At 40.1% G+C, this 18,885-nt stretch overlaps 2 protein-coding genes across 3 annotated transcripts; both read right to left on the bottom strand.

The window, feature by feature from the left end:
- Window positions 1-147: 147 nt before the first annotated feature.
- acsl2 (acyl-CoA synthetase long chain family member 2) lies at window positions 148-10,731 on the bottom strand. The gene is made up of 20 exons (XM_072434126.1): window positions 10,697-10,731; window positions 7,312-7,532; window positions 6,823-6,937; window positions 5,770-5,834; window positions 5,598-5,699; window positions 5,196-5,295; window positions 4,006-4,184; window positions 3,899-3,931; window positions 3,692-3,743; window positions 3,505-3,578; window positions 3,185-3,262; window positions 2,525-2,659; window positions 2,324-2,458; window positions 1,785-1,953; window positions 1,364-1,452; window positions 1,131-1,247; window positions 909-1,052; window positions 727-828; window positions 568-639; window positions 148-481 (listed from the first exon to the last, which is right to left on the bottom strand). The coding sequence occupies exons 2-20, from the start codon at window positions 7,528-7,530 to the stop codon at window positions 335-337; spliced, it is 2,127 nt and encodes a 708-aa protein (XP_072290227.1). The 5' UTR covers window positions 7,531-7,532; window positions 10,697-10,731; the 3' UTR covers window positions 148-334.
- Window positions 10,732-12,599: 1,868 nt separating this feature from the next.
- Window positions 12,600-18,592, bottom strand: prkg1l (protein kinase cGMP-dependent 1, like). 2 transcript variants are annotated; one of them, XM_072433776.1, is made up of 19 exons: window positions 18,412-18,592; window positions 18,217-18,340; window positions 17,957-18,123; window positions 17,500-17,613; window positions 16,576-16,681; window positions 16,285-16,348; window positions 15,898-15,975; window positions 15,676-15,770; window positions 15,541-15,606; window positions 14,905-14,970; window positions 14,736-14,829; window positions 14,502-14,635; window positions 14,318-14,407; window positions 13,768-13,909; window positions 13,405-13,568; window positions 13,204-13,326; window positions 12,993-13,055; window positions 12,824-12,890; window positions 12,600-12,753 (listed from the first exon to the last, which is right to left on the bottom strand). In XM_072433776.1, the coding sequence occupies exons 1-19, from the start codon at window positions 18,590-18,592 to the stop codon at window positions 12,670-12,672; spliced, it is 2,022 nt and encodes a 673-aa protein (XP_072289877.1). In that variant the 3' UTR covers window positions 12,600-12,669. The 2 variants fall into 2 exon arrangements, with proteins under 2 accessions (XP_072289877.1, XP_072289878.1); XM_072433777.1 differs by lacking the exon at window positions 15,898-15,975.
- Window positions 18,593-18,885: the final 293 nt, after the last annotated feature.

The raw sequence follows: 18,885 nt of genomic DNA, 5'->3' as shown, positions 1-18,885 counted from the left end.
TTATTCTTTACTGAAGTAGTTACAAATATACAGTATTTACATTTTGTCCTAGTGTTAGTTGATTGCATTACATTTCTTATTGGTTTTTAAAGCCCCTTTTACACAACAAAATGTATCATTTGAAAAGTTTCAGCTACAAAATATTTTTTTATCTCGTCAAACCAGCAACAAAATTGTGCTTGTTACTATCAGCAAGTTTTCTAAAATGTTATCTTTTTTAAATTGGTGTCATGCCGAGACAGATTTCTGAAATGTGGAAGTGAAACATCTGAAGCCAAACAGCCTAAACTCTGTCACTGGTGCGTTAAAAGTGAACCAATTATTCAACTATGTTTTAACTTTTGTTTCCAGTCTTAATGTACATGGCTGAAAGTTGCTCTTGAAAAGCCTTGCGGATGTCGGCTCGTCTGTTTTTAAGCGTCGGAGTGAGGAGGCCATTGGCAATGCTGAACATCTCTGGGTGCAAATACAGATCCTTCACCTTGAATACAACATACAAATACTGAAGGTCACTTGCGCAGCAGATAATTACAATCCTAAACCGAGAGGTGATCAAACAATGCAAACCTGCTCCAATGACTTCAATCCTGCTTTCTTTCCAACAGCCGTCATGTCTTCCAGCACTGCTTTCTTAATATCCTAAAGATTGATATTCATTCAGGGGAAAAACAGTTAGTGAACAATAGTGAAATGTCTATATTGTATGCATTACTACATGCTGCATACAGTGTTCTGGCACAGCTCTCTGTAAGATCCCACAAATCCTCGTTCTTTAGCCCAGTCAACAAACACCTCTGGGTCAGGCACGACTATCCCTATAAGGTAAGACTAACAGAACAACAAATACCAAAACTGTGAATGACACGTTGTGGAATAAGAGTACAATCTTACTACCATTCTTGTCTCACTTCCAAGCTGTCTCCGTGCACAAACACTTGGAGGATGGGCACGCAGCGCATGTAGACACTTTCTATCTTCTCTGGAGCAATGTATTCCCCCTGGGACAACTTAAAGATGTGCTTTTTCCTGTCAATGATGCGCAGTGTACCGTTCTAGAAAATCAGACGCGAAGACTTCAGGACTGGAGAATTAATGTCACAAAAATACACAATGGGCATTAATAGTCTTACAGGAAGCCACTGGCCCACGTCTCCCGTGTGCAGCCAGCCATCACTGTCCAGTGCCTCTGCTGTTCGCTCAGGGTCCATTAAGTAGCCCTTGAACACGCACGGGCCTTTTGTGCAGATCTGGGAAATAAAGCAATTTGGACTGAAACGTCATGGATTAAAAGGCAAGCAAAAATAAATCCCATCATAGTTTATATTTTACTAGTATTTTGTAATGTACGGAAATACAAACTCACCTCTCCTTCACCGTTTGTTGTAAAATAGTTCATTTCAGGAATATCCACGACTTTAATCATGGAACCGGGCAATGGTGCACCAACATGACCTTAAAACACAGATTTTGGACAGGTAATGATGCAGTAATGAGCAAATGTAAAGCAAATGGTCAGCGAGTAGTGCCGGCAGCAGTTAATCACTGCTCTAGAGCACTACGCAGTCAACGTCACCATAGCAACGGGTAAACAAATGAGATCCTGTTAGGATGGACTAGCTTCAACTAAAACAGAGCTAACAAATCCCTCGGACAGCAAAGGGGTTGTTATAGTCACCAATTGGCTACTGCAGTTTGTGGGACCATGGTATAAGCGCTACACAGTCTTAACGCACGGCTCCTCGTTGTTTATCGATTACTGGCTAGCAAACTGTAACTCCATGTACCTGCTTTCCAGTCCCCAGGCATGGAGAAAGTGCAGCCGGCTGTGCACTCAGTCTGACCATAGCCCTCGAATATCAGGCAGCCCAGAGTGGCCCGCAAGAACGACAGAACAGTGGGGGAGATGGGGGCCGACGCCGTGAGGGCATAGCGGAGATTACCACCCAGACTAGCCTACAGGAAACACAAAATGTAACTTCAATCATACGCAGTCGTCCGTGGAAAAAGGCACATTTGCATCCACTTATTTAGGTTCCCAACAAGTGTTCAAAACTCTTTGTACCGTATTTTCCGGACTATAAGTCGCAGATTTTTTTCATAGTTTTGGCCGGGGTGCAACTTATACTTACATTTATACTTGTATACTTATATGTGATATTATTTGTTATTTTCTTGCATTTTTTTCATCTCTATGATGCATTTTTTGGCTGGTGCGACTTAGTAACATTGCAAATTCAACAAAGTGATAAATATAACCAATTAAATATACAGCACATTTAAAAACAACGAATAGAAAACATAAACATATCAGATGAAGCAAAACCTGTATTTTCCTGAACACCAGCATGTCCCAGAGACTGTCGTTGCGTACAACTCCACTGCTGAGCTCTGCCAGCTTCCTTTTCACAGCATAATTCAGCAAAACTCGACGCAAGGGAGACGTCACTGACCCTTGGATCTAAAAACATAAACACGCAAATATAAATCCAAGTCTGTTTTTTTATGCAAAAATGATCGGACCGACCTTGTCATAGATCCGATTGAGTAAGCGAGGTACAACAGGGAAGAAGGTTGGCTTGAGAGTTTTGATGTCGTCCATAAGGAGAGAAATGTCTCCTTGGTAGAATCCGACTCGAGCCCCGTGACAAAATAAGGTCACCTGAAACCATACGCCGTATTGAACACAGGAAATGCACACAGGCCACCATGAGTAAATGGCAATACATCTCATTTATATGCTATTTATCTATTCAGACACTGACAATGAACTGGACGTCTAGACACCTGCACGCACACAACTGAACTGGGACAAAATCAGTCTAAATCAGGACTAAACGGGGACTAAAGTGTGAGTTCACCTTAAAATACATGTCTTTATTCATAGCTAGTGATGTCACAATATAAAGATTTTTGTGTCACAATTATTGACACCATGACCAAACAACCATCAAATCCTTCATTTTCCTTCATTCCTCTCAGATGTACCCAGATTTATGAAACCAAACTTTATGACTGTTAAGTTAGTGTGACATAAACAGAGTCAGATTTCGTTGAACCTTTTTGGAGTGTACACTGAATTGAAATACCGGTAATAATGTTTTAGTCCTTACGATTATCGATTAACCGAATAATCTCGACCTCCCTATTCACAGCTAATAACAAGTATAAAAAGAGTGATTTCTACCTGGATCATCCTTTCAAACATATGGGCGAGGGGGAGATAGGAGATCGACACGTCGTCTTGTCGAACCACAAAATAACCCTGCGACGGAAGAGAGTAAAATGAGCAGTGCACCAGGGACACATAAAAGTCCTGCACGACTTCTTCAATCTTTATGCAATTAGTTAAACAACCTTGCAGCGACACGGGCAATCACGCAACCAATTAATCATACCAATAGGCACAGCAGGTACGGTTAAAGAGAAGAGATAAATTGTTGTGAGGGACGATATCTGGGAGAGAGAGAGGCTGTTCTCAATTAGTGCAGAAGTGTAGACACAGACCTCCAGGATCTTAATAACAGAGGAAGTGTTGGAGGCGATGTTGCCGTGGGTGAGCTTGACTCCTTTGGGTTTTCCTGGGAGAGAAACAAACAGGACATTACAAGAGTGCCACACAGCTTGTTAGTGGGCAAAGGTGGACACTCGTCTAATGATAAGGAGTCATTATGCAGATGGGAACAGACTCGACCTGTGGTGCCGCTGGTGAAGCAAACCACAGCCAGATCCTCAGGTTTGGGTGGCTGGAGCGGGCAATACAAGATAACAATGTAATTACAACAGACTTCCTACGCACTTAATCACATCTTTATACAGCAAAGCATCAATAAAACTGTCATCCCCAGCAGTTACAGGGCGATAAGGTATTTACTGTTTGATGAAAAAGCAGTAAACTCACCACAGGATCTCGGAGGTTGTCTCTCCCCAGTTCCTGACAATAATGTGGAGTTTAGGTTTAAAACAAACCAGATGAAGAGAAACTACTTCCACTTTAAACATCCTTACTATGAGCTGCGTGTATTTGAGCACTTCCACGTCACATTTCTTGGCTCGCTCCAAAAAGGCATCACTGAAGTCATTGAAGAGAACGAGGCAGGACAGTTTGGGAGTCACGCCCTTCTCCTTGGTCTCCAACAGCGACGCTGCCTTTTCCTCACGATCACAAATCACCAATGAAATCTCAGCTGAAAAACACAGGTAATTGTGTTTGAAATGCGTTTGTATGGACTCTGAACCTATAAGTACAAAAGAACTTAACTTAAATAAAAACATTTAAGCATCTGTGCATTTAACAGTGGATACTTTATTACCTTTACTTCACTTCATTTGAGAGCAGGTATCTGCATTTTCTACTTTCTAAGTAAAAGTATTTTTTTTCTCATGTTTGAGACCTGCTGAAACGTGCAAAAAAGGGGGTATTATCATTTTGTACACATTTGTCTTGCCTACGCACATTTTTTGAGGTCAAGACCAGCTTTGAGCCAATTAAACTAGGCTATATTCGATATAAATGACCAGGAAAACAACAAATTGTTACAAAAATGTGGACAATCACAATTTGACGCTTTAATTGTTCTAAAAATAAGTGTGTATTTTCTTTTAAAATACATTTTTAAAAAGGTGTACTTTAATACTTTTACTTAAAAGGCACAGTATGTAACTTTCTAGAGGTGCAAGTCCCCTGAATAATGACTTTAGAACATCCCCCATAAAGCTAGAGATGATTATGCCATACTGTATTTTATAGTTTAAGAAACAACACAATAAGCAGGAGGTGGCCCTCCTCCAGTCCAAGTTTGAGTCATGTCTGTGGAGATGCAATCCCGCTCACAGTAAGGACACAGGTTTTTAAAGAATTTTATAGTGGAAAAAAAACAAATATGCTTTTGTAGTTTAGTTTATTTTGTAGCTAAAAGTTACGTACTGTGTACATTTTTAATGATGTGCAAATGTTGTCTACATTCTGTAATTTCGACCCTTATTTTCATCCAGGCGCACAACAAAATATATTTAAAATAACTATTGTGTAAATTAGATCAACTTTGTCCCACTTACAGAATTACGTAGCGTGATGTCATAATTTTCAAATAGGAAGAAACATTATAAACCATAAACATTGCTTAACTGGGGTAAAGTTTCTAAATATAATGACATGTGTAGTCTAACCGGTCATATGCATCTAATGTTCAGCTTACCCAGACAGAGGATATGCACCATTGCCTCCAGCCCAAGAGTTTCATAAAGAGGCACCACTGCCATTGAATATGTGTAACAGGCCAGTTCTGAGATTGTCCACTACAGCCAGTAGAGGGCAACAGAGACAGAGAGACAAAAGATTCACATATTGGGTCAGGCACGTACATATTCCATACTGAGAATATTTAAAATGTAAAATAAACAGGCAATTATCAATACGTCTTTGGGGAATAAATGTGTTAAACTGTACAGAAGGTGGCTGTACATCCCTCACCAAGTAAGAGTAAGATAAACATGAAAGACAATGGGAAAATGTTCAAACTTGAACCAGGTTTCATTCTCTCCGATCCACCAGATCAGTACAAGTTGGTCATAAAACTGTATTTACAAAGAGCTCCTACCTCTGGTCTGTTTTGTGCAAATATCCCGACAAACTGACTAGAGTTAGACTGGCATCCTTTGGCCAAAAGCCCAGAGCCCAGAAGCTGTGCCTGCTCTGCCACCTGACAGATTGGAAACATTGAGTCAGCAAAGCAGCCAGATCTCAAATAAATATAGCACATTTAGTGAAACCTTAGTGTAGGAGATCCACTCGTATGGCTGTCCAGGTTTTCTGTAGCCAAGACATGGGCCGTCTCCTGAAAAAAACACACAAGACATGAATTTAGCCTGACACGACTTTGTCAAAGAAAATAAGCAAACTAAGATCAAAGGCAGCAGTGGCTCATGGGCGATGGCTGTGTGCGTGTGTGTGATTGTGTGCGTGTGTGCGCGTGCGCATGTGTGTGCGCGTGCATGTGTGTGTGTGTGTGCATGTATGTGCGCGTGTGCATGTATGTGCGCGTGTGCATGTGTGTGTATGTGTGCATGTGTGTGTATGTGTGCATGTGTGTGTGCGCATGTGCATGTATTTGCATGTGTGTGCATGTGCATGTATGTGCGCGTGTGCATGTGTGTGTATGTGTGTGTGTGTGTGTGCATGTATGTGCGCGTGTGCATGTGTGTGTATGTGTGTGCGCATGTGCATGTATTTGCATGTGTGTGCATGTGCATGTGTGTGTGCTCGTGTGTGTGCGTGTGCTTGCCCTTGCGTGTGCGTGTGTGTGTGCGTGTGTGTGTGAGCGAGAGTGCGTGTGGTTGGGGATGGTTGGAGGGGCTGATGGTGCTGATTGGCAGCCTCCATCAGTCTGCCCCAGGACCGCTGTGACTTATCATTTGGTGTGGAATGAATGATGACTTTGTCGAACTGGTAAAGGCAAGTGTAAGACATTATAATTATTAAACATAATCACATCATGTGGTTTAAGCACAGCAAAATCTAAAGACAAAAACATGGTAAACTTAAACTAAACCTCAACCACAAAATATTCATAATATATCAGAGCAATTGACTAGGACAATTCAGTCCTTATTTCAAAATATGGACCTACAGAACTAGTTTTAGTTTTAAGAATTGTTTTGGCCCATAGGCTGCACATGGAGCCTGGCATATGTGTTGTCCACACTGAGCAGCATGACTAGTTTTACTTTTAAATATGTTTTTTGGCTGCAGAACCTAAAGTATATTTAATGCTGAAAAATGTAAATAGAAATAATGTATAAGATAATACCAATGTTCATAATCACCTGAAATTCTGAGGCCTCTTTGAAACATATCGTACCACGTCTTAATGTCCTCAAAGTAAAAGTGGAGCAGCTCGTCATCCTCCAGAATGGCAGACCTTCTGCAGCAGGCGTCACCCTAACCACAAACAGTGTTTCATAAAAGGGAAAACATATGTGGATAAATGCATTCGCTAGAAATTATATTAACTGATAGTTGTTAATGATTTGTATAGGAATAAATATATTTTTTATATAGTAATATAGTAAAGTAATAGTTTTGTTTATTATTTTAGAGATTTATTAATATTGTTTTGTTATTCTTTTATGAACAATTCACATTATTACAATATGTCTGGGTACATTACATGTACTTTCTTTGCTCCAAACAATAAATATTGACCTCTTAAAAATATCATCCTTCTTTCATTTATTACACAATAAGTCGATGTAGTAATTATTGTGACAGGCCTACTTTGAACCAATGAATGTTTAGTGGGGAACATGACTCACATGGACAGCCACAGACTGGGCCTGTAGATCCACTCGGGGGGGCACGGGGCGGGGCCGGGTCACTAACCAGTACACGGTGACTGAGGCCAGAGCTCCTAATCCCAGCAGAGACGGGGCCGACAACAGCTGACGTGACAGGATGCTCTGAGAACTCTCCCATTCAGACACTTTAAGCCCCAAGTTTGAACGAAGTGAAAATAACCACCCATGAAAAGGCATTTCTGAAAGAGAGATGGAAAATTATTAGAAAAAAATGTGATAGAAAACTATGGCTGCCAAAAAGAAAAAATATATTCATTGCTACACAGAACAGAACACAGAACACAAAACCTTGTACTTGGATCTAGACAGAAATCCTCAAAGAAGTTATAAGAGTAAGACGAGCAATAATGAACAGGGTTTTGAGAAATGTTTAGTTTAGAAATGTAAAGATTAGTCTCATTCTCAGCTTTATGTCCAATACTGCATTTATACAATGGATTTACAAACTCAATTCTTAAATATTGGAATATTCTATTATATTTTAAATTGCAATGCTGCAAAATATTGAAAAAAACAACAACAAAGTGGTTTAAACTGAAAAAAAAAATGATATGACATTCCCAGGTTTGTAGCAAATGAGAGATGGCACTGTAGCAAAGTGTTGTGAAAGACTTTTGTCAAATTGTAAAAAGAGCACCATTCTATTGGAGAGAAGAATGGTCCTGACCAGTGGAGGAAGGAAGGAGGGAGGGAAGGAGGAAGGGAGGGAAGGAGGGAGGGAGGGAAGGAGGGGAGACAGACCAGGAAGATAAGGGCTGAATCTAAACAGGCCCCTCCCGTGAAATGGGTGAGGACACAGCGAGGAAGAGGAGGGAGGAGGAGACACGAGCTGATGGTCACTAAGACACTTTCCTCTGACCTAAAGGACCCTGAAGTGAGGACTACATGTAGGCTTCATTTGTATCATTTATCTGGGAATCAAAGTCAGATCAATTTATTGTCTTCCGTTTCAGATAAAAGTGCTTAATAATTTTAACGTCACATTCAACTCAGCCGTTCATCTACGTTTGTCGTTGCTGCAAAACAAAGTGCATAATTTATATAATAATTTTAGCCTCTCCATAATATTAATCGGAACAAATATTGTACCATGCAAGAAATATATAGTGATAATATTGTACCGTGCAATGAATATAGTGATAATATTGTACCGTGAGAGTTGCACAGCGTTACATCCTTATGTGCCATTTTGCAAACTAGAATAAATGTACCCGGTAAACAAACAACAACATTGAAGCTGTGATCTGAACTGCCAAACCTGCCTCCATTTGTAATCATTGAGTGGCACATTAGGCAAAGAGAAGAGCTCTTCCACTGGACCCTTTTACGTCAGGGTTTGAACAATAAAACACTGTCGTCCACTTGCACAGGAATCCACAAATCCCCTCAAAGAGCACCCCTCAACCTCTCACCCACTTTCTGCCTGGTGCCCAATAATAGGGTGACGTCTTCCAACTCCCCTCCCCTCCGCTCTGCTCAATCCAGGCCAGTGCGAATGATGCCGCGCTCTTCCCCATCCGCACCGGAGCAATATTTTGTAACTAATGCCACTTACGCAATAGTGCAAAAGAGACAGTCCAAACCCCTTCAAAAGATTTTTTTTTAAAAGACAGCTTGTTGTGAGAGAAACTTCCTGTCGTTTGGTCGTTGCCTTGTCGTCTCTGCCTCTCTCACTCCCATTCATCGCACCCTCTCTGACAAAGACGAGCTCACACCTAAAGCCTTTAAAATGACTTTACAACAGCAAACTTTGAAGCCGTTTGTAGGGTTGTAGAAAGAAGAAAGTACAGAGCAGGTATCAGACCTGAGGCCTTAGCTGGACCTTTCCCGTATGGGTCTTAAACAGGTTTGATCTTTAATTATCAGAACTATTAAAATATTACTCTTTTGTGAAGAAAAACAAAAAGGTGTGCTTTTAATCACCAATGTGGAATTGAGAGGTCTGTTTCTTAGGATCAGAACCCAGTTTGAAATGTTTGCTTTGTGACTGCAAAACAGTCCATAAAAATCCTGTTTAGTAGCATTTTTGTTCATATAAGAAAGAAAGATTCTCATGGAGGAGGGATGCAAGTTACATCCAGTCCTACTACTACAGACAAGCTGGGGCAAGAATCCATTTTCAAGCTTGTAATAAACTGTTGCCTTATGTAGACACTATGTCTTTAATGCAATAAAACAACCAAGAACCGGTTCCATTAACGGTTCTGGCAGTCAAAGCAAATCGATATGTAACTGTTCACCTGTTGTGCTAAAGAGCATGCCGCACATTTCCATGCCGTTCTAAAGTTTGAAGCTGTAGGTTAAATAGTGGCCAACATAAAAGTGTCATACAGTAGCCAGTAGCATCTCTGTGGTGATGAGAGCAGCGCTGGGGAATGCTTTGACCCAGAAAGCTACAGGAGGTGGCATGAGGAAGGGGACTGTGCTCACTGTTTGTCCAAAAAATGGTGGGGTGAATGTTTAAAGCCGAGGCTAACTGGGCAAGAAAAATGGGCAAATCAAACACTTTCCAAATGAAGTGTAAAGAACAGGAACGAGTTGAGAAAGAGGGAGAAAACTTCACCTTTGCAGCATTGTGTGAGTCGAAACCAGACCAGAACCGTGGACAAAGACACATTTGTGCATTCTACTGAAGTTCACAATGCCTCACGCTCAGACCGCCCCAACCACCACAAGTGTCTTTTATGTGGGGAAATGTAAGGCAAATACACATAAATGTCTTTGCCCTGCCTTCTCCTACTACGGCACCTTTACATCAGAACAATCTCAACCTTGTTCCAAAAGTAGACGTGCTGATTAAGGAGATCCAACAACCACAACAGTCCAAGAGACACAAGAATGGAAGAAATCTCCAAGTGAAGGAAGAAAAGTGGCAATTATCCGGTCTGGAAGCAACAGTAAAATGGTTATAGTAAGTGCAGCCACAAGATGTAATGTACGCTATATACAAAAGACAAGCACAAAAAGACTTCCATACATCCATACATCCATACATCCATATACATTCAGAGGTCGGTGTAATCCCTCGTTCGTCCAGGAGTGTTCCATTGTAGAACAAGATTCAGTTGTAGTCTGGGACACAGTGTCCAGATGACTCCAACTGAATCTTTTTCTACAATATACATCCTTTAATATATACATATAGGATGGATGGAAAACACCTTCAATTCACTTATGTATTTACCATTCAATTTGAGAATCATGATGATGCAATGTAAACAATACATATGCCTATCTGCAAAGTAAGAAATGCTTTCTCTTTCTCATTATATATATCCACTATACTCAAGAAACACGTTTATTTTCTTGTTTAAATCTGCAAAACTGCATGGGCAACACTCACTCTGCAACAGCAAGATCACTGGCCAAGTTTCCAACAAAGTTACTAATTCAAAGGGAAAAATATGTAAAAGTTAGAACAAGTTAGAACTAGTTTCTGATTTGCAGTAAATGTAGCATTGTTGATGTTTTGAAGGAGGAAACGAAACGCGAGGAGGCGACTGACCTGTAGTTTAAGAGGATTTGACTCCTTGTTGCAGCGATCCCAGCAGCGTTGGAGCAGAGCCTTCATCATCATCATCATCTTCATCGTGACAGCCATCCACAGCCAATCACAGAGAGGCGCGTTTCCGAACCGAACTTTCAAAATAAAACGGCAACGGTAGCGTCTTTTTCGTGGCTTTTAATGAGCAAGGCCAGTCCATTTGAAAGATAAGACATTTTAGTTTCTGGTGGAATATACGGAAGCGATGTAAGTGGTGCACAGGCAGAGCTACTGCATATATAATGAAACATATATATATATTATATATATATATATATAAAACACTGATATATAAAACACTGATTTATTTTATATTGAAAATAATGGTTGATTTCAAATCGCTCTAGCAAAGACATACTTTATAATGGTAGACACTCCAGATCAGTTATTCCCCTTCTGGTTAACAACCACTGTGACATTTCAGACCAACTATTGAAATGGTGCATATTATATTTGTGCTAATACCGTTAATTGTATAACTATACACAAATCCACCCAAAAGTCCAACTGCAATAATGACAAACACAGATCTTCAAATATGTCTGATGAAGATTAAACGTTTCAACTGATTCTGTCTAAAACATACAACTTCCTCCAATTCCACCTCTTTCTAAATAATCTGTCAAACTTTACTAAAACAAACAACTCGAAAATATGAGATGATTGACAGATACAAATTGTTGTTTTAAATTTAAAAAAAAGAGATTAGAATAGAATTCTATGTTTAGGATGCTGATAAAATGAAGTGGATATTTTTATGTCTGAATTGTTGAGTTATAATTTGTATATTTTTTAGGATGGGCTTATATGAGCGAGTAGCTTCAGTCCAATCCTTTTTGGTTGCAACCAATATAGTTGTTTATACATTTTACTTTGGGCAGCCAAATCAACTTTTTCATTCATTCATTTTGGGTTACACTGTGGCATGAAATGAATGCAATAAACGTTTTGTGAAAAATTAAGATATAGAATGTCTATCTACAAAAGAGGGCTATTTTCTCCATTAGAGGGAGAACATAACCTCAAACAGGTTCAAATGTCAGAACAAAGTTGTTCTTTGGGTAATTTGGGCCAATTCACTAAGTCTGAGGGCCAACAAAAATATGTCTCAGCCTCATTTGGCCCCAGGGCTCTAAACAAATGACATTCTGCAATTCTTTGTTTATAATTTCACTTGCCATTTGCCTTTAGCGTAGACCACTACAGAACATTTTAATTTAAACTGGTCAGATACATTGACTTCTTTTCATTTTTTCTCTGTGAACATGAGGTGGATTGTTGTCAAATATTTGTACCTTGGGTCTTGGGTGGAACAAGACTGTGTAGTCTGAGATATTCCAAGTGCCTCTGATTCAATTGTTTGTGTTTCATTGTGTTTGTTCCTCCCAAACACGCTGCACCAAAACATTATGTTGAGGTTTGAACTGTTCACAGATTTACATTTGCAATTTAGATTTGACATAAATAGTAACAAAGCAGTAAACTGGAGTAGAATACAAACAAACCTGACTTGAGCTTCATTTTCATTATAAAGTTAATTTTTCCATATATCACTTGAATAAATAAGATTGATTTGATATTTTAACTTAAAATGCGTTGACCTTTTAATAACCAACTAAATGTTTATTTGAAGGGGAAACTCAAAATGCTTTTGACTCGTTTAGTTATAAATGGTCTATAGAAAATGTGTTATAATCAATCAATCAATCACAAAGTTTATTTTAAAGAAGATGGGCATTTTAAAATATGTCACAGATGGCAGTAAAATGAGATCAGAATTCATCCCAGCTTGTGTAGAACTCCCCTGTGTCCTCGAGGTAATGACAGGATGAAGGGCTGTCCAAGGGGAGATTTACCTAAAATGTAAATGAACAAAACAGTGGATCATATTTTTGCCACTACTAAAGCATTTAAAACAGGCCTTACTTTTGGAACAATTGGTGTAGACAATGTTTGTCTGCAAAGTGCTTCCCAGTCCAAATCTTCAAACCATCTAGATGAAGTAACATGACTGTTTAACATACACATCACAGCCGTATATATCCACGCTTCAAGCTCTGCAGCGTTTCTTCTCTGGGTGATGTCAGACTCTTACTTGTGCTTGTGAATGTCCTTGGCCCCATTTCTTTCACTGCTCAGTCTCTCTGAGGGATTATTCCTGTTGATGGAAAATGAAATATTAAATAAACATTTCCCAGGTGTGATATTGTGAATATTCCTTTCACACGCTTGTTTTCGAATGCATGCAGAGAAAATCTGAAGAGGCTGTTTTGGCTTGTGGAATAATATTGTGGAAATAAATGTACCGGCACAGACTCTTTATGAGACTTGAGGCGCTTTTGCTAATGGTTTTGGGGAAGTCAAGGTGATCCATGCCCCGGATGGTTTCTGTGAGAATCATCATCGGTTCAAAGCTGCAGAATGGGAGACTGGGGACAAAAAGGAAAGAATTATGAATCGTCCTCACACCTGGAGAAAGGAGCAAGCAAAATAACAGAACGACTTACCGACCACTGAGTAGTTCAAACACAAAAACCCCCAGAGACCACATATCTGCTGATACGCCGTGTCCTTGGTTTAAAATGATTTCAGGAGCCAAATAGCCCGGCGTACCACAGAAAGTCCATGTTTTCTTACCCATGTCTATTTTCTTTAGACAGCCAGATCCAATCTAAAAAAAAGTCAAAAGGTAAAAGCAACGCAAGATAGTAGTAATGTATGTATGTATGTAGGGGCCGCCTCCTTCTAGTAGTTATTGCTTCATCAATAATGGAACGTTAATTTTATTGTATATTATTCTATTCAATATTGTTCTTTACAAGCTCGATGGTATTTCCTGTTATATCTGAAGGCTGAATTTAGTCCGATACCAGTTTGGCGTATCCGTGTTCATCCAAAACAACATTTTCTGGTTTGACATCTCTGTAAATGACACCTCGACAGTGGAGAAAGGTCAAAGCCTCCACAACACAAGCCGTGTAAAACCTGGTGCTGCTCTCATCCAACCTTCCTCTGAAACACACAAAGAAGACATTCGCCAAAGCAATAGTTATTTTACTGATGAATACTTGTTATCTACTGCATCAAATATTTCATCCATCCATTGCGCTTATTGCTTATCCAGGGCCGCAGTCTGAGTCTCCCTGACATTGAAACTCAAAAGACATTGAATCTAATTGAATCAGGAGTTATATTGCAGATGGAGAAAGGATGATAAAGGGGAAAATGACAGAAAAATTTCAAAATATGAATATATTATACAATTACAGTTTCTTATTCATATATATTAAAGGTGGAGGGTCGATACATTCACAGACATGTTGTGGAACATTTCAGGCAATAGCAATAGCATCTCAGCAGGTGACGGACCCTCCACTAGAAAAAGTGGCGCAGTGTGTCTTTAAGTTAGGCCGGGCTTACTTTTCTTTCAGGAGAGCAAGAAGGTTGCCGCTGAGAGCTGCCTCTGTCAGCATGTACAGACAGTCTGCGTTCTGAAAAGTCCTGAAAAGCCTGCAATGAACACATCCTTAACATCCATGACATGTAATCAAAGAAAAACAAACAAAAGCCATCTAGACGTGATGAGCTGAAGTGCTGGCGGCACCTGACTATGAATGGACAATGAGCCTTCATCAAGACCTCTCGCTCCCTCAGGACATGTTCTCGTTGACCACTGCTGAGGATTAGGGGCTTTTTCAGAACCTTCATCGCAAAACAACACTTGTCGCTTGTCTGCACCTGTGAAGTTTTTGGATGACATTACATAAACATAGAATCTCAAACAGCAGCTTAGAGACGTGCCATTATTGTAATCATCAATAATAAGGTCGCGTCTCACCAGGTCCACGTGACCAAACTCCCCCATCGCCAATGTCCGTATCACCTGGAAGTCATTTAGACCCAGAGATGAGGCCAGATCCGAGCTGTCAGATCTGTGTCGAGGAAAAGATATTGGATCATAATTGCGGTTTTACAGATGACAGGTTAAATCTTGAGTCAATACACACTCAAATGAAATATGCTGACATTCATCCGGACCGCAAACCAATTCTCCAGCCGCGTCTTTGAAAGTGCTGCAAAAATAAATACGATCGACATTATGTTAAAAATTTAGAACTGTAAATTGCACAACAATACATACAAGACAGACTGAGCAAAATACATTTTAATTATCATATACTGGATGATGTGAACCAAAATGACCAGTGAACGTGAAGTAAACTTTTTAACTGAATCTCAGTACTAAGAATTGTTTAATACTAGCCACCGATTCCACAGTGAAGATAAGATGAAGTCCCCGTGTGACTTCAACTAAGCAAATACAGAAGGTACGAGCCTCCTACTGGAGATCTGCTGCATGGGTGATTGTATTGCAGTTGCAACACGGTATTTAAACCCAACTTATGCAGTGAGTGGCTTCGCATTTCTGGAAATATGAACCCCATTGAGAATCTTTGGGACGAGCTGGAGAAGGCTTTGTGCAGTGGTCACTCTCTCACATTATACTAGCTCCGACATAGATCAAGACAAAACTATTCATGGTCCAAAATTGTCCCATTTACATCAGCAGAAAAGAACAAAACAGTGTGTCATGTATCAATATATTACAAATGCATGGGAATATAGAATAGAAATAGACTCACTCTCTGTCTAGCAACAAACATGTTACATCTCCTGTAGCGATCACATTTGCTGCATGAGGCTCCTCTCTAGTAACCACAAAAACAACAGGTGTGAGAGGAAAATTAGACACAGTATTTAATGGGCTTTGTTTTTACCCCCAAAGAGCCTTTTCCCCAAACCACTGTCTCTCTGAAAGCTCGGACACGACTAGCTCCTCTTTGTCACTGTCTTTCTTCTCTGTCACTTTCACCTGGGAAAGCACAAAGAAATGAGGGCAGTGAGAGAGAGCCTTGTGGAGACCAGCTGTAGTCTGCACTGACGTTTGTATAATGTTTTCACTCTAAAAGACTCACTGCCAGAGTACAAGACAGCCCTACCTGGCCTGCAGTAATGACATAAAATGCATCTCCTTTTGTTCCTTGTCTGATGATGTACTCTCCTTCTGCAAAATGTATCTAGACAAATATAGACATCCATTGTGACTCAAGACAAGATACATGATTATTAACTGTTTGAGCAGCGTTTTGCCTTCACTAGTCAATTGACAACATTTTAGAAAGAGAACCCACAAGTACTCTCAGTACCCACATGCTTTGGAGCACTGGCTGTTAACGAAAGTAAATGATGTAAATGAATGTGCAGTAAATTGATGTACAAGCTTGGTATAAAACTTCACTGTTATGGCTAAATGAGAGAGCAAATTGTGTGCCATTGCTATTCGGTTAACATACATTTCCAGAATTAACACAATGTATAAAATGCACCTCTTCCATAAGATCTGACAAATTCATGATGACATCCTCTGGCAACGTCTGCAGGAAGGGCACACTGCAGACAGATCAAAATTAAATGTATTAAATAGTACTCAAGGCAGCATTTCTGAAACATTCGCAGTAATTCCACCAGTTCAATCAGTAAACATCTCATACTACCGTTGTTCAAGTGGGAGCAGCTCTGACTCCGTGCGCTCTGACACGGTGTTGTGTAAAAGGTGCAGGAATATAAAACGGATTGTCCCGGCTGGAGTTGGTCAAATGCATTGGAGGGTGGTTTACCTGCTCAGGAACTCCTCTGAAGGTGACAAGCTGTCGAGAGCCCTTTGCATAAGTGTGGCCTGGTAGCTCCTGCGGTCGATAACCCACAGTTTGCTGTCCATTTGTGCTGTACGGATCAAAGAGGAGGCGGCAGATGAGGTGACACGGTGCCTGTGGCAGTGGAGCTCAGGTGGAGACATTAGCAGGATGTACTGAAGTATTGAGCAGCCTTGTAGTGACACTGACCTATCCTGTAATGGTGCAATGGCAACAGGGCCAGACACAGCTCCACGGCATACGAGCAGGAGATAAAAGCCCCCTTATTAGGGACACATTTCAGCATGAATTCCTAATCCATAATTACCACCATTCTTGAAAATGGAGGGTGTAAATTTATAATGATCCGCTCTGACCTTTTCTCTAAATCTTCTGCAAAACGGAAATGATTGTCCTTTACATGGTTGTATTACACTTCACTTCATTGTTAATATTCTCATTTGAAATACTAGACTCCAAACCAAGCACCAAGTGCATATATTTTGTAGCTATGTAGATACTAGTAACCATCAATGACCGTAACATTATGGAAATGTGGCTTTTTCAATTCAATATCAAATCTGATATTCAATTATTTACCAGATTGTTTTTTGTAGACGCAAAGGAATATGGAAAATATATATATATATATATATATATATATATATATATATATATACATTTCTTTGCTTATATTTCCCCATTTCACTGGAATTTGTTACTTTTCAAACCACAATTAAAACAATGTACACGGTTTGAGAGGACTGTAATAAAGGGAAACAATGCTCAGTGTCCTGATGGAGTAAGACCCAGTCAGACACCTCCCCAAATGTTTAATACAAAATATTTTTAAGACAAAGTCCACAGCTAGAATCTGTGTGAATTAAATTCAAATAAAAGCACGCTTACCTGACACAGAGTAGTTTTGCGTACAGTTGTACAGAAGGGCCAATTCTCCAAACATCTCCTCTGGGAATATTGTATGGAGCTTAACGCCACCGCTTTTCACGTCCAACCTTCCCTCTATGTTAGCACAACAAGGTCAACGATACATGAGATAATTTCTGTGAGGTAAAATGCAGTTCAATGACAAATACGGGCAGGATACTGGGGACGTTCAAGCATGGGTACACTTTCAAGCCCTTTTTCTTTGTACAGTGACTTTTAGAATCAAAAACATTCGCAGGGGTCGGTTAATCTCTCCCCCTTTACCTTTTCAAACATAGGACATCATGCCATTTGAGTAATATACTGTTTGATGATTGAGGAAATTGATATAGGCTGTATCACACTAACCTTAACCTTACTTTCTTCTGACAATTAGAAATGTTCCGAAAGTGATTCACAGAGCCAACTATTAATTTACCTTCTAAAACATAGGCCAGCGCACCAATCGTGTCCTCTTGAAAGACATAGCAGCCTTGGTTGATGGTGGCTGGATACATGCAGGCAATTATTGCGTTTATTTCTCCATCACCAAGGTGCTTCAACAATTCACTCTTCAGAAAGGCAACTTTAATTATTTTCTCAGACCTGTGAACACGGAGGTTGAATACGCAAAATTCAGTGCAAGCGCAAAGTGTGACGGCAAGGCGTAGGTTTTTAAGATTAATTTTGCTTGCTTACTCTGAATTTGTCCCCAAACTCCTGTGAGAACACATGGCTAAAGTGACAGGGTCCAAAGCGAAGGGCTCGGAAATGACAGTTGTCCTTTTGAATCTGTGTTTGTCGTCCTCCTCTGCTATTGAAGCTATTGAATAAAAGAACATGTTTGCATCAGGTTGCTGTTTGCCAGTAGTGCACTAAGCTGCATTTTGTAACCTGTGGAGGGTCCTGGAAGTGGAATAGTCGCCCTGTAGCGGTCCAGCTCCTCCTGAAGTCTGCGGATGAGCTCGTCCTTGGTGTCCAGCTCCGACTCCAGCTCATCTATGAGAGTGTCCCTTTGTCGGAGCTCCTCGATCTTCAGCTGCAGGGCAAACTGAAGGTCGCGCAGCGTGCCCATCGCCTGTAACATCACATCAATTTAGCTAGGTTTTCATAGTATTCAACTGTTTGTGTTCTATTATGCCAGTCAGATATTTACGAATCAATCTGCATGTAAACAACAGACAGGGGTTTTCTTGTCCCTCATTAAACAACTGAACACAATGCGCAGTGATGGAAAAAAATCTTTAAAATGTATGTAGTTACAGAATACTGAAAACCTGCATTAACATGTATTTATGTCGTGTATTCCGTGGTGCGATCAGAGTATTGTATTCTGAATTTGCACAAAACTTTCACACTGATTTGATA

This window comes from Eucyclogobius newberryi, unplaced genomic scaffold (assembly GCF_026437365.1).
Source record: "Eucyclogobius newberryi isolate DKJ021-1_F unplaced genomic scaffold, fEucNew1.0.hap1 SCAF_6, whole genome shotgun sequence".
NCBI classification, from domain to species: Eukaryota; Metazoa; Chordata; class Actinopteri; order Gobiiformes; family Gobiidae; genus Eucyclogobius; species Eucyclogobius newberryi.
Note: the sequence above shows the minus strand (reverse complement) of the source record. Positions and strands in the feature narration are given on the sequence as shown.